General features: G+C 49.0%; 1 protein-coding gene across 1 annotated transcript in view; it reads right to left on the bottom strand.

Moving 5' to 3' along the window:
• Positions 1-15,944, bottom strand: part of CALN1 (calneuron 1) — a 110,465-nt gene that overhangs the window by 58,103 nt on the left and 36,418 nt on the right. Inside the window, exon 2 of the mRNA XM_082068609.1 lies at positions 11,746-11,889. Within this exon, the coding sequence (XP_081924735.1) occupies positions 11,746-11,889 (144 nt within the window). The remainder of the gene's footprint in view (positions 1-11,745; positions 11,890-15,944) is intronic.

The raw sequence follows: 15,944 nt of genomic DNA, 5'->3' as shown, positions 1-15,944 counted from the left end.
GAATCATTGGGCCATGCATCATGTTCAACCTCCATTTGTGCCAAGCGCACCGAAGATGATGGAGCAGCATCTCAGAGCGGCATGGAGCAGGGAAACCAAACTCTTTTCCAGCTCTCCCAAACACTGCAGCCCAAGGAAATTTGCTTCGGATGCTCTGTGCCTCAGTTTCCCCTCTGCAAAATGTCTGTGTCGGCACGTTATACAAGCTTTATCTGCTCTTTTCAGCCAATTTCATAGAATCACAGAATCATTTTGGTTGGAAAAGACCCTCAGGATCTTCAAGTCCAACCATAACCCACACCCGGCACTCCCCCATGTCCTGAGAACCTCATCTCCGTCTGTCCAGCCCTCCAGGGATGGTGACTCCAGCACTGCCCTGGGCAGCCTGTTCCAATGCCCCACAGCCCTTTGGGGAAGAAATTGTTCCCCAGATGCAACCTCAACCTCCCCTGGTGCAACTTGAGGCCGTTTCCTCTTGTCCTATCACTTGTATTTCATGAATATCTCTAATTAAAACTGTTTTAAAGCTGACAGTTTTATAAAGACTTTCCCTAGTTCAGGCCGAAGTTGTGGATTGAGTCTGTAATGAGCCAGAAAGTCTCTGGGTTGTGCTGGGGGAAGGGTCGGTGATCAAGCTGTTCTCTGACCTTAAAATCCCTGAAACTGAAATTCTCATCTGGGCGATATCCTGTGGCTGGAGCTGTTCAGTGCACATCCTCTGCATCATCGGAAGGCACAGCAGCAACAGCCTTCACCAGCCCCAAGGAAGGGGTGTCTGCCCCTCTGAAAAATGGCCATGAGCTCTTCTAAACACACCAATGGGATGTGGAAAAAGGAAAAGCGCTAATGACTTAACATAGAGGGAAGCCTGTAAAACTACCACTGCACTCCCAGGGAGCAAACCCTGGGTTGAACGTTGGGGAAGCCAAAGAACCCTCCAGCACTTTTGAAGAAGGATTTACTCTCCTAATCCTCTTGCCTTTAAATGCAATTCATTTGTTATGGGGTTGTGCTTGCAGATCCTCAGGCCAAAGAGGTTTCAAGGTGCTGTCGTTTGCTCTGGCTGGAGGTGCTGTGCTTCACCACAGAGCACAGAACATCACAACCCTCTCTAAGCTGATGGATTTCAAGGATCCCATCTTCCCTCAGCCCTCTTGACTTCAACAAAGGGGAGAAAGAAGGGTTGGATTTGCTGGAGGATGTGATTGTCCCCTTGTTCTCAGCGCTGGGGAGGCCAAACCTTGAATCCTGGGATCAGCTTTGGGCTGCTCACACCAAGAAAGGCCTTGAGGAGCTGGAGCGAGTGGAGAGAAGGGAACGGAGCTGGTGAGGGGCTGGAGCACAAGTGTGATGGAGCGGCTGAGGGACCTGGGGGGTTCAGCTGGAGAACAGGAGCTGAGGGGAGACCTTTTGATCTCTGAACTGCCTGAAAGGAGCTTGGAGCCAGGGGGGTCGGGCTCTGCTCCCCAGGAACAAGCGCCAGGAGCAGAGGAAACGGCCTCAAGTTGCGCCAGGGGAGGGTGAGGTTGGATCTGGGAACAATTTCTTCCCAAAGGGCTGTGGGGCATTGGAACAGGCTGCCCAGGGCAGTGCTGGAGTCACCATCCCTGGAGGGCTGGACGGACAGACATGAGGTTCTCAGGGACATGGGGCAGTGCCAGGGGTGGGTTATGGTTGATCATCTTGAGGGTCTCTTCCAAGCAAACTGATTCTGTGATTCTGTGTTTAGCAGGGAACACAGACGCATTTGAGGGCTGGCAGAGCTCTGCAGTCACCTTGTCGGGGCACCAAGGATGGCAACGGCAGCACGAAATACCCCCAGCTACGCTCCAATGCCAAGCCGAGCTACACCCCTATGGCCTGAGCCCCATCCTGCCTTTCTCCTGGTACATTTGTCCTGATGCCACAGGATCTACCGTCAGCAGTGGTTTGCACAGGCTGGACATGCCGGGCAGGGAGAGCCCAGGGGGGCAGAGCTCCCCCAAACCACACAGGACCTGGATGAGGAGAGAGCGATCCGGCTGAGCTGGGACGGCAAATCCTGATATCCCAGCTAGCAGCAGCCTGTACCTGGGCTCTTGCAACCTCTCCTGCCAGAGCTCTGCTGCTTTGAAGAAATAATTAAATGCTCAGAGGAGCAGCAAGCGTCAACCCATTGCGCCCTCCATCCCATGGGAGAGCCCCGACCCTCAATGGCTGTCTGTCCAAAATTCTCCCCTTGGAGCTGCTCCCTTGGAGGATGTAATTAAATATTCATTGGGCTGGAGAGAGACAGAGTGAGAGAGGGAAAGAAAAAAAGGGAGAAAGCAGGCATGGGTTGTGTTGCCTATAACTAAGGGCAGAACAGAGACTTACACCTGGTTTCCAGAGCCTTGTGCATTAAACTGGGAGCCTGCATAACCCGCCTGCTGCTTCCTAAATAAGTCTTTTCCCCGGCCAATCTCAGGATAATCAGGTTCTCCCTCCTCCTTAAAAGTTTCTTGTCACAGCACTAAAGTGAGGCACACATTTAAATGGAGATGAGGATCTGCTGTGTGTAGACTGATAAGTATTCACCTTTTTCTTTTTCTTCTTTTTTTTTTTTTTTTTTCCTGGAGTTTGACCTCCAGCGTGCAGCGAGGTGATATATTTAAAGTTAATGAGCTAGTCTTTTGCAGCTCGGGTCCCAGGCGCACACAACACTCCTGTTTATTTTTATTCCCTTAATAGCTAGCTGCAGCGACTCCGGCCCGCTCTGTGTCATTGTTTGCGCCCATAAAGTCACCTGTGCTGTAATAATACAGGCTGGTGAAGGCCGTTGCTGCTGTGCCTTCCGATGATGCAGAGGATGTGCACTGAACAGCTCCAGCCACAGGATATCGCCCAGATGAGAATTTTGGTTTCAGGGATTTTAAGGTCAGAGAACAGCTTGATCACCAGCCCGACCCTTCCCCCAGCACAACCCAGAGACTTTCTGCCTCATTACAGACTCAATCCACAACTTCGGCCTGAACTAGGGAAAGTCTTTATAAAACTGCCAGCTTTAAAACAGTTTTAATTAGAGATATCCACGAAATTGGCTGGGAAGAGCAGATAAAGCTGGACTAACGTGCCAACGCAGATGCTTTGCAGTGGGGAAACTGAGGCACAGAGCATCACCTCCCCAAACATCACCAGAAAGGAGGCTGCCAGCACAGCTCCATGTCCCCTGCCTGCCTAGAATCACAGAATCATTTTGGTTGGAAGAGACCCTCAGGATCATTGAGTCCAACCATAACCCACCCCTGGTTCTGCCCCATGTCCTGAGAACCTCATCTCCGTCTGTCCAACCCTCCAGGGATGGTGACTCCAGCACTGCCCTGGGCAGCCTGTTCCAATGCCCCACAGCCCTTTGGGGAAGAAATTGTTCCCCAGATCCAACCTCAACCTCCCCTGGCGCAACTTGAGGCCGTTTCCTCTGCTCCTGGCGAGCAGAGCCCGACCCCCCGGGCTCCAAGCTCCTCTCAGGCAGCTGTAGACAACAATAAGGTCTCCCCTCATGCTTACATAGCAATCAAAGACACGGGACGTGCAACCATCCCCAGGATGGAGAAAGATGACGACAAGCATCTCTGCTATTTCCAAAGCCCTGATGATGTTCCCTTGGGAGGTTTCTCCCCATCACCACCTGCAGAGGGTCTCTGATACTCCCTAACAAGGCACACATGTAAAAAATACAATTTCTCCTTCCTCTTGCTCCTTGGGAACAGTGGGGACATATCCATCAGCCACTCTTTTACCATTTGCCAGCTTGGCTGTACATCCCACAGCTTTAACAACTGCTTTTTGAAGGAAAAAATGCACTGGAGCTGAAGGAAGGGGTGAAACATCTACACCCTGTCTTTTAAAGGCACCCCCAAGTCCCGCGGGTTTCAGAGTGGCTGCGTGGAGCTGGAAGCTCTGGTTCAATGACAACGACACAGAAAAGATTAGCAAATTGTTCAGACATATGTTCCAGGAGGAGGAAATTGCCACGGGGTCTGAAAGGCTCGAACAGAGCCTGGAAAGACAGAGCCAGGGGTGCATCCATCACCACACCGAGAAAAGGACCTTGAGAGTTACTCATGTTGACAGCCCGTTGGCTCGTCTTGCAAGGCAGAGGAAATGGCTGCAGAGGACTTGTTTGCTTCCCCATTAAAAACAAAAATCTATTAACTCCCCAAGTTTGCCCAAGGGGAGCGTGCCCAGGAGCTGACCTGCCAGACAGTGATTGAAGAGGACTGGGGGGGTTTGCCTCTGCGGTGGCGGGTGTGACATGTCCCCTGCTCTGCCACGGGCGCTAAAACAAGCAGGATGCTGTTAGTGCTCGGCTAGAAGAAAACTCCGACAAAAACAGTGACTGCGGTAAAAAAATAAACCCCATCCATCAGACAGCTGCCAAGCAGCATGTCGGCTTCACGCCGGCTCCGGGAAGCCACAGATGCCCCAATTACCGTCCCCGTGTCCTGCAGGGAAGGCACTGCAGAGGATGCTGAGCGCATTGTGCCCCTAGCATGGCCCCTACAAGTCCCCACCGTCCCCTCCAACCTGTGTGCCCAAGGACCCTCATCCCCATGCAAAAGCACCCGGCACATCAAACCCGGAGGGCTCATTCTGCAGGAATTTGCAGAACTCTTGGATCGTGCAAGTTTTAACCAGTTGATCCCTTCGGTGAGTGGATCGAGAGAAGCAAAATCACATCCCGGCTACCCAGGATTTTAATTACTTTTGCTCCCCAGGCCCTGGGAATAGCAGGAGAGCTCTGCTGGTATCAGACAGTTCGGCACAACTTTGAGACGACCAGTAAGTCATTAAAACAGAGTAAAGTGTGTTCCCTGTGGCATCCACATCTGTGAAACACAAATCATAATCCCAGGTATACTGCATTTTAAGGAATAAATCAAATGAAGCAAGGACACAAACAAATGCCAGGGCAAGCCTGCGTGCCAGACCACAGATCGCGGTGTTTTGCAGAGGACTCGGCCCCGTTGCAGCAGGGGGAGGATGGATTTCAGGGGGGGAATTGTAATTTGGTGTTTCCTCTTCTCCCGTCTATTCAACACGGCTGCACTGAACCATCCAGGCGCCGCATCGAGGACAGAATCTGATATTCCTTATGAACCTCTTCCCGGTATGGGCCACAAGTCTCACGGACTTCACCAGCAACAATAATTACTCCTCATTCTTTGCAGCGAGAACACATAATGCAATAATCTCCATTTTACAAATCGGAGCAGACGTGAAGAAAGTGGCCTCTATAAATAAAGACAAGTCTCATCAAATTCATCTCACCAACCAAGTTTCTCAGCTCAGCAACACACGTTAAAGGACGACCACGCTGAAATGTCGCAAAACCATTTCACATATAGAAATCAGAGGCCTTTGAGGACAGAGGACAAACCCAAAGTCTCTAACAACCTGCCTGTGCTTTTCCTATTAACTCTGCATTTTAAATACGGAAACTGTGTGAGGACAATCAGAATGCAGAATCCCATTGCAACCATTGCATCCTACTGTTATTTATTTATTTATTTATTTATTTATTTATTTATTTGTTTGTTTGTTTGTTTATTTATTTATTTATTTTATTCCCCTCTTCAATTCCCTTCTCCACAAAGAGCCATTGCAAAGCAGCTTGGGAACACACCATATTTTAAGTCAGGGTATCTTTCCCCTGTTTTTTTATTGCTCATACAGATGTCATTGCTGGGTTTTTGTCACTACTGCTGACACGTCACGTACAGAGTGTGATAAAAGGTAACAGGTACCTCACTTGTACATGGATAAAACCAGCTCATCTTTTGCTTGATCAAAGTATTTCCTACTTGTACTATAATAAACAATTTGACACACTGGGGTTTTATCTTTCCTCTTATTTTAGCCTGAAGCTATTTTTCCAGGGTACTGAAAACCAGCTGCTCCTCTAATTAGTACACTGAGTGCTTATTTTATTCCTCAGATAAAAGTGTCTTATGTTGTAACGAAACAGTTTGACACTTAAGTCGTGCATTCATCTATTTTATTGCGAAAGTCTGCTTAAAGAGCAGGCATCCCAGATAAGGCAACACATTTTATGTGCCATTTCTCTGCATTTTTATTAGCACTACTGCCAATTGGAAGAATTTACAAATAATTTCTTTCCCAGCACAGAAATATATAAAATATTTTACTCTCTGCAGGCTGGCGGAACATTTGGGGTCATTCTCCAGATTGCAGACAGGAATGTGTGCACCTCTCCTAGGCTGCGATGTTCACTCTCATGCGATATCTGATTATCACAGAATCCCAGAATGTCAGGGGTTGGAAGGGACCTGGAAAGCTCATCCAGTGCAATCCCCCCATGGAGCAGGAACACCCAGCTGAGGTTACACAGGAAGGTGTCCAGGCGGGTTGGAATGTCTGCACAGAAGGAGACTCCACAACCTCCCTGGGCAGCCTGGGCCAGGCTCTGCCACCCTCACCAGGAACAAGTTGCTTCAAATATTAAGTGGAACCCATTACCCCTTGTCCTATCACTGGTTGTCACCGAGAAGAGCCTGGCTCCATCCTCCTGACACTCCCCCTTTCCACATTGATCCCCATGAATGAGTCACCCCTCAGTCTCCTCTTGTCCAGCTCCAGAGCCCCAGCTCCCTCAGCCTTTCCTCACACGGGAGATGCTCCACTCCCTCCAGCATCTTGGTGGCTGCGCTGGACTCTCTCCAGCAGTTCCCTGTCCTGCTGGAACTGAGGGGCCACAACTGGACACAATATTCCAGGTGTGGTCTTCCCAGGGCAGAGTAGAGGGGCAGGAGAACCTCTCTGACCTACTGACCACCCCCTTCTAACCCACCCCAGGTACCATTGGCTTCCTGGCCACAAGGGCCCAGTGCTGGCTCATGGACATCCTTATGTCTAAGTATAACGGCAAATCTAGGGTATAAAAGAAGGTAAAATTTGACCTGCATTTTCCAAAGCAAACAATACGTCCCTGTAAGGCACAGGACACTGGACAGACACCCAGCGACACTGAACAACCTCCTCCTGGTGCACGGTCACGCAAAACCATCGAGATGGAAGCAAAGTTTTGGCCTCACGTGAATCTCGGAGTGACAGAACCACCATTCCTCACCTCCCTTCCCAAAACCGGGCATTTTCACACAGAAAAACCCTTTGCCTCCTGTTCTATGTTGGTACTTCCAGCTCTCCCAGTACAGCAACACCATATTGCATCTTCCAGTAGTTCATAAAAGGGTGTTTCTGATGATTTATAAGATTTCTCTTGACACCTTGAAATATTGCGAGTATATGCTCATTTTTCACCCTAATTCAGGTTGTTTTATGCCAACTATAACCTTTCCCCCTGTTCCTCCTTCCCCGGGTGAAGCCGACCTTGCAGAACAGCAAAGGGACACAGCAGAAAAGGTGGAGAAGGCATCGGTAGGAAAAGCAGCAGATATTCCAGCCTCTGATTCTGCAAGTGTGCGATCAACCTCCTGGGAATGTTTGACAGCTGTCTCTGGGGACAGGAGCTGGTTTTGATCCTTTTTAATATAGGATCTGCTGTGAGTTTGCACTCACATGTGCAAGGGAAAAAGTGTATTGTTCTGTTTATGAGCCCTAAACCATCCCGCAGTCCCGTTTTACTATTTCTTGGCTGAATTTCTCTCCCTCCCCGCCAGCCTTGTGACAGCTTTGCCGTGCCATGGCACTGTGGCTCAGCAGATATTATAAATATTATATTACAATGATGAACCCAAACCTCTTTGTGTGCCATGGGCTCCATGGGACAACAACATCGCCATGATCCCAACAGTGGGAATCCCCTCCTGGAGGACATTCTGAAGTTCTTGAGCATCCTCAGCACCAGCCCATGAGTTTCTCTAGAGGGCAAAGCCACCCATTTGTACCCTGTCAGTGCCAGGACATGTCACCTGGGAAGGCTGATGGCAGCGCTCGAGAGCCACGGAGGCATTAAAAGTGACGTGACACCTGTGAAGAGTTCCCGGGCAAAACCCAAGCTGTGCGACCCAAGTTCAAGCAGTATTTTCTAACTAACCACATTTTGCCTTTGAACGCAATGAATTATGAAATGCACCTTGGTTTCTGCTCTAATTTGGAGGCTCCATGTGTCACTGAGCAGCTGCACATCACAGCCCCAGAAGCAACTGTCCTTGGGCATCTCTGGAGCCGCCCCGTGCATTATTTACTGAGCTCGGTGAGATCCTTTGTGGCACAAGGTGACATACAGGTGTGAAATGCTCTTGTCATATCGGTTTATGCTCAGCCACAAAACCACTCCAGAGCACATTGTATACGCTCCTCTTAAAATATGTTTTGTGCAACCTGGTCACCCACGGCTTGAATGTCTCCTGACCTAGACAGGGCTGAGCATCCTCATCCCTCCAGAAAACAGGGTTTGCAACGAAAACCAAATTCAGACCAGCTCCGGTTGCTCATCATTTGAAGCCTATCAGTTAAATAAGCCATGGCAGGTCCAGCCACTCTGCCATCCTGCAATGCGAGCGCGCTCCCAAGGTAATTTCTGATGAGAACCGTATGTTTGCACTAAGTCTGTTCAGGCTGGTTCAGATTAAATCTAAACCGCTGCCAATTGTATTACCTCATTATTAGCAGACACTGGCAGCAGCCTCGCACGGAGGGACGGACGTCTGGATACGCTACCTGCCCTCACATCGTAACTCACGGTGGGCGCTGGGGGATGCACAGGGGGTTACTGCACCCCCCCGGTTTTACTAACCAAGGGGTCTCCTCCTTGAGTATGTTCTTTCATGCAACTGAGCTTCCCACCCACCCGATGCTGAGCCAAAGCCTTGGAAAAAATTGGCAACACTCAACAGGAGTGTATGGGAAAGGGGGTTCGAGCCCTGCTACCGAATTATGATCACGCACATTGGGAGAGGAAGGAGGAAGCTATTGCTGGTTCTCACAGCATATTTCAAATTAAATCCCAGAAAAAAATGAAGACAATCCATCGGAGGAAAAGTGGCCATAAGCCGTAAGATATTAATTCAAGACATATAGCATTAATTCAAGCCAAATAGCATTAATTCAATTTGCAGGCAAGGTAAATCTTTCAAACAATATTCCCTTATTTGCTCAGTGCCTAAGGAATTTCCCATTACCCTGTCTTTTTTTTAATGTATGGCCCATCTGACCTTCACATAGCACAGACTTGTGTCCAGCCCCTAAACTGTCTGCTCAAAATATTTCAACAACAGGCAGCTGAGACGTAAGAGCAATAAAAACACCCAGCACAACTGGGCTGTATCTTTGGAGCTCTTGGAACTGTTGAGCTGCACGAGGTGGAGAATCACAGCCCATCTCTGCAGAAAACACACCGAGCTTTCTGAAAGGGCTCAAACAGGAATTTAACACCTTCCATCTGCAGCCCATTACTCTACATTTTAACTCCACCTCTCCCATTACAAGTCCCTGCACGCTAGGAGTGTATAGGAAAAAGTGCCAAAGTCTCAAGTCTGTGAGACCCAGAGTCAGGGAACAACTGGAGAAGAATCAAAACTGGAAGCCAAGTCCACAGCACTCTTTTTCCTAAAAAGCCCAGAGTTTCGGTAAAAGACCCCATGAATTGGCACCATGCTGAGCCTGGCCTTGGCAAAACCTAAAGACAAATCACCTGGTCTGCTGGGAAAAGCCAGCAGAACATAAAGTGCAAACAATACTCAAGGTAGAAACAATAGTTTTTGGAGAAAATGCTTTTTAAAGTGATGGATTTTTTTTTTCTTTTCTGTAAGGAATGAGATCATTACAACAACTGATCTTCTCTATCCACCAAGTTTTGCATCGCTTTGGCTCCCTGCTTCAGGGGTGATGCTGAACACCCTTGAGCAGGTTGAGAGTCTGTTCGTCTCTTAGGAGCAGAGGAAACGGCCTCAAGTTGCGCCAGGGGAGGCTGAGGTTGGATGTGGGGAACAAGTTCTTCCCCAAAGGGCTGTGGGGCATTGGAACAGGCTGCCCAGGGCAGTGCTGGAGTCACCATCCCTGGAGGGTTGGACAGATGGAGATGAGGTTCTCAGGACATGGGGCAATGCCAGGGGTGGGTTATGGTTGGACTCCATGATCTTAAGGGTCTCTTCCAACAAAAATGATTCTATGATTCCCCACTTCCCCTGTCACCTGCTGAATACAGTTGTATTGTTCATCCCATGTGGACATTTGACTTGGATATCCTTGGGGAGGTAGGAGAGCTTCGCTCCTGCTGCCACCATCTCCCATCAGCTTTCAGCTGCCTCACTGAGGAGGCTGGCATCACATCACCTTGCCAAACATCCTCCATCAGACCGGGGCTGCATCCAGCACTCTGCTTTGGCATCACTTCAAACAACTGCACAGTGTTTCCACTCTGTTTTGGCCGCATGCAGAATCCCAGAACCCCAGGCTGGTTGGGTTGCAGGAGCTCTGTAGATCCCCAGCCCAGCCCTGCTCACGCAGGGTCACACAGCAGATCACACAGGTGGGTCCAGGCGGTTTGAATGTCTCACAGAAGGAGACTCCACACCCGCTCTGGGCAGCCTGGGCCAGGCTCTGGCACCTCCCAGCAAACAAGTTTCTGCTCATGTTCACATGGAGCCTCCTGTGTTTCAGTCTGTGCCCGTTGCCCCTCACCCTGGCGTTGGGCACCATGAACAGAGTCTGGTCCATCCTCTGACACCCACCCTGAGCTATTGATCCCATTGATCAGATCCCTCTCAGCTTCTCTTCTCCAGCTCAACAGCCCCAGCTCTCTCAGTGTCTCCTCATCACAAAGATGCTCCAGACCCCTCAGCATCTCTGTGTCCCTCTGCTGGACTCTCCAGTAATTCCTTGTCCTTAAACTGGGGAGCCCAGAACCGGACCTGGTTCTGCAGATGTGGCCTCCCCAGGGCAGAGCAGAGCGGGGAGGAACAACCTCCCTGACCTGCTGGTCACAGTTCCCTTAATGCACTCCAGGTACTGTTGGAAGGGAGGGAGAAGGCTGGATCCACATCCCAGCTTCCCTGCACGTTTCAGTCATCAGGAAAGTCTCCCTTCCTGCTCTGACCAAGGACATTTTAAAGACAGCTCGCTCATCACGATCAGCTCTGATTGTAGCTTTGCAGCAGTTAAAAAGTCCCCCCTGGCTCCAAGCATCCTGATGCTGCATTTCTCTCTTCCCGTTAATGGTGGGTTCTGTTTCTTTTATTACCTCTTAGTAATTGTTTGACGAGTTCTCACAGCAGGACTTTGCTCAAAATTATTCCACCCTTCTAAACTTCTCCTTCAAAAACTATCAACACTTCATGATGACACAGTACAGCTCCCATCTACAGCATCTTTTACTTGCAAGAAGTGGTGAGGCCACAGGACCGGGCAGCTCTGCCTGGCTGGGTGCTCATGTCACGTCCCAGTAAGCATCACTGGGCAAGGAATGCATAAAAAAAGGTTACACCAGCCTTACAAAAGACCATTTGCAGCTTTGAAAAGGAAGGTTGCAAGAGCTGGTCTGGCTTCACCCAGCTGTATCAGCTGGTCAAATAAAAGATGCTCCATTTCGCTTGCGTACGTTGCCCGAGGGGCAGGTTTATCTACAAGAGGTTGAGGGCTCACAGTTGTCTGCCCTTTCCTTTCTGTGGTGAAAGGCAAAGTTTCACAGCTTCCTCTCCAGACCTTTTTTGGTGATCGTAAATTATTTGAGCCAAAATCATGGGTTACAATGCTCTGGGAAATCCCCCCTCCACCAGTAACAAAGAACCAACAATGGAGACTTACCATCCATGTCAAGGCGTTGCATGATAATCGCCAGCTCCACCTCACTGGGCATGTATCCCAAGGAACGCATCGCCATGCCCAGCTCCTGCTTGGATATAAAACCATTCCCATCCCTGTCCAGCACCCGGAACGCTTCACGGATTTCTGGAAAGGAGAAGGAAGAAGAGAGGAGTTGTTATGGTGGAAGACTCCCTGGTCAATGCACAAAATCACAGAATCATAGAATTGTTTTGGTTGGAAGAGACCCTCAAGATCATTGAGTCCAACTATAACCCACCCCTGGCACTGCCCCATGTCCCTGAGAACCTCATGTCCGTCTGTCCAGCCCTCCAGGGATGGTGACTCCAGCACTGCCCTGGGCAGCCTGTTCCAATGCCCCACAGCCCTTTGGGGAAGAAATTGTTCCCACATCCAACCTCAACCTCCCCTGGCGCAACTTGAGGCCGTTTCCTCTGCTCCTGGTGCTTGTTCCTGGGAGCAGAGCCCGACCCCCTCCATCTGCACACATGGGACACAGAAGCAGCAGACAGTGACTTTTCTAACATTAATGGTGCATATTTGATCATTTCAAGTCAATGTAATAATTTGTTCATACACATATGTATATACATATATATACTTGTGTCTATGCAGTCACACACGCACAGCTCCACGTGCAGATAAATGCAACAGCATCCACACACATGCTGCTTATTTTCTGTGCTAGACACCACCACAAAATTATTCATTCATCACACATTGAACTCCGCTTATTTCTGCAGCATCTGCCCTGCACTGCTCTGGGTGAACCAGCCTGACCTGCAATAAAATCTCCCTGCATACGCTGCAGAGCAAACCCCAACCCCAGCAGCCCTTCTCCCCGCCCCTCAGCGTGTCTGCAAGGCAGGTTTTTTATATTTTATGTCCCAGAAGCTCTAACTTTCTCCAACAAAACTCCGTGAGCAGGAGCAGCCGGGTGCTCCCTGCCTCCCCTGCAGGGCACAGAGCTCTGCGGCCAAAACTCTCGTCCGATAAAAGCAGACGTACATCTTTTAAACCGCACCCGTGCAATTTCCATCGCTCACTCCTCTCCATAGCTTTTCTCTTATTTATAACTGTTTTACAGCAATAAACAGCCTCAGATCAATAAAAATGCTGACAGCATCTAAGGCATCGCTTCCATCATTCTTCCCCAGCCTGGATTAGCTTCTGACTTCTGACTTTGTTTGGCTTTTTAATTTTGGGGTATCCCCCGTCCAGCGTTTAAAAACCACCCTCAGCCCGGGCATCGCACCAAAGGGCCCCGCGCACCCGCCGCCTCGCGGGTTCGCACGTCCCCTGCTCCTCACAGACCCCTCGGCTGGAGGCGCCACCGCCGACCTCCCCGTTCTGACTGTTGCGAATGCCTAACAGAGAAATGTGAACATTCCAAGCAGCTGGGAGCCTGTTCACTTGAAAAGGTTTGGTTGGAGGTGGGGAGAGAAAGAGGCGCTGATTTCTTAGTTTTGGTTAGGTGGTCTTTGCAGCATGCTGTGGAGAGGAAAACACAGGATGCTTCAGCATCTCTCTTTTGGGAGGGAGGATATATATGAAAAACCAGCATGCTGGGCCCTGCTGCAGCTTCGCTCAGAGGAGTTTAAGCTTCACATTAAAACATTTCATTGGAGAAGTGGGAGGGAAAACTCAGCAGGGTTTTTTTTTGAAAAAAAAATGAATTATTATAATTAAAAAATATTCTATTCTCTATCAGGAAATAGATTGGATGGGAAAAGTTGATGCAGCCCTGGGTAATTCAGGCATTGATGCTCAGATAAGAAAATATTCTCAGTCCTGCCATGGTCTCCAGGACGTCACCTCCTGTATGGAGACACAGCCCCTGCACCGGGGCCACATGAAAGATGATGGATGGTCCTCGGTGCCCCCAGGAAAAAGCCAGGAGCATCACAACCCAGCAGGAAACCATCTCAGTGACGTCTTTGCTGACAGGTTATTTACAGCTTTACAATTCAAAGGCTGCTTCTAAACCACCCCACATCCAAGTTCGGCACCTCCCTTGACAACACCAGTGTGTTAATAAAACCTATTCTTATTTCCACGGGCTGCTTTCTGCCATGTGTGACACCCTGGTGACGTGTCGGGGCATCGCCATGACCCACTGCTGCATCGTCACCATCTGCTTATCATAATGAGATCCGATCAATTTTTAATCCAGCCAACAAGCCCACTGACGCAAAAAGGGAAGAGCCTATTAATTCCAATGAATATTGGGCCAGGTCCGTAATATTTACATCTAGTGCTCAGGTTTGCATCAGCTTGTGGCTTCTTTAAACTGAAATGCTTCATGTCGTCTCAAAACTGGTGTGAGCTTGGTGAGATGAAAAGGTGGTGAGGCTGTTCAAAGCAAACCCGGCTGGAAGCGTCGGTACATAATGCAAAGAACCTTTGGAGTAGGAACGAATCCCATTAGGCGCTGCCAGCTGTAGTGAAATCTATTTTCATACGCTGTGCTGAAAGCTAAAGTGCAGTAAATATTACATCGAAATCAATTAATTTTAAAATAAACTTTTCACAGCAGAAGACGAAAGAGTGAAAAATATTGCAAGGGAGCCGAGAAAGTATTTTAGAAAATAAAATATGAGTCTACCTTCGGAAAAGTTTATACGCAAGTTAGACTGATCCAAATTACACGAGTAAATGATGTCTGTGCAGAGGCTCTGCTGTAGGATGTCTGAATGCCAGACATCTGGAGCATCCTCTCCAGATACACCCATTTCAGAAGGCGCATTTAACATCAGCGCAACCTGTAAGCCTCGATCAGAGGAGACAACCCCACACATTTGGGGTCCAGCTCTATTCCATACCCCTCAGAAACTTGAACTGTTGACCAAGCCTAAAACATCCTTCACGCACCAACTCCTGACCCCAAATGGAGGTTTATTTTTTTCACTCATCACTCTATAAATACCACTTGTGCAGAGGTATATTTGAAGAGCTATTTATAGGTTGAACACACAGTACACGAAGCAGCTATGACCTCAGTCAGCGCCTCCTCTTTATTTTTACACGTATCACCACCTTCTTATCAGATTTGCTTTACAGTGATCCCTTCTCCTCCGATGCCCAGGCGGGCACTACCCTGCACAGTGTTAGCCACAGCTCTGAGCATCCTCCCCAAATCCAGCCGCACCAGCTCTTCCAACTGGTCCCAAACACCGGTCCATGAACCTGGCTGGCCCTCACCTTGATTTCCAGCTGTTAAATTTCATTACCCAAAGCTAAAAATACATCAGCACTTTCCCCATCTGACTTCCCCAAAGAAGTCACCATGGCAACTGATGCTCCTGGTGTGTGGTCCGTGGAGTAAATCTCTCAACAAAGACATTGGCCGGACTTGGGGGAAGCTTTGAGAGCTCTTCCATTTTGGCTGGAAGCTGCTCTGCGTGGGGATGCTTTACCCCGGTCAAGAAAAGCAGAGCCCTGGTTTGTCTTCAAATGAACAACAAAGATAATGGGGGGAGTGGGTGTTGAAGCGATGCTGCCCCAGCAGCTGCTGTTCCCCTTGCCCAGCCCTCCACATGAACCAAGCACTTATTTTCAAATTACACCTCCCTAGGGACATTAACAGATATTAGTATTTATTCCCCTTCCCGCTATATAGTATCTACTTTTACTCTCAAATATAGGAAGGTGACACAGAACTATATTAGAGTATAGAAGGGAAGAAAACAACAGAAAGTATAGAAAGGTTTAGAGGACAGAAAGTGGCCCATTTTGGTGGTGATGGCACTGGAAATGGCATCAGGAAATGTCACTTCTCAAAGAGCCCAGGCTGGGACCCGAGTGCTCTTCTCTGTGCCTCAGTTTCTCCAGCCCCTGGGAACAGCGATACTGCCCCTCTATACAAGCTGATTTCAGCACAAAAGTGTCACCCAACAGCCAGTGACTTCAGCAGCGCTAAACCATCCCACTCCAGAATGAATTCAAACAGTAGCAGCAATGCTGCTGCAAAGAGCCTTTGTCAGATGGACCATCCACGATGCTTAGTGCTGAACAGCCTTCGAGAGAACACGGGGAGAGGAGGGATCAGCATCTGGCCCCTTCCTAACTAACATCTTCATTAGTGATCTCAAAGAGGGAGTAGATACAACATTGATTAAATTCCCAAATAATTCCAGAGTTGCCAGGACAAAAAGTCCAGCAAGGAAGGAAGGAGAGCTGTG

Source organism: Streptopelia decaocto (genome assembly GCF_964273445.1).
Source record: "Streptopelia decaocto genome assembly, chromosome: 18".
Lineage (NCBI taxonomy): Eukaryota > Metazoa > Chordata > Aves > Columbiformes > Columbidae > Streptopelia > Streptopelia decaocto.
This window is presented reverse-complemented; position numbering and strand designations above follow the sequence as displayed.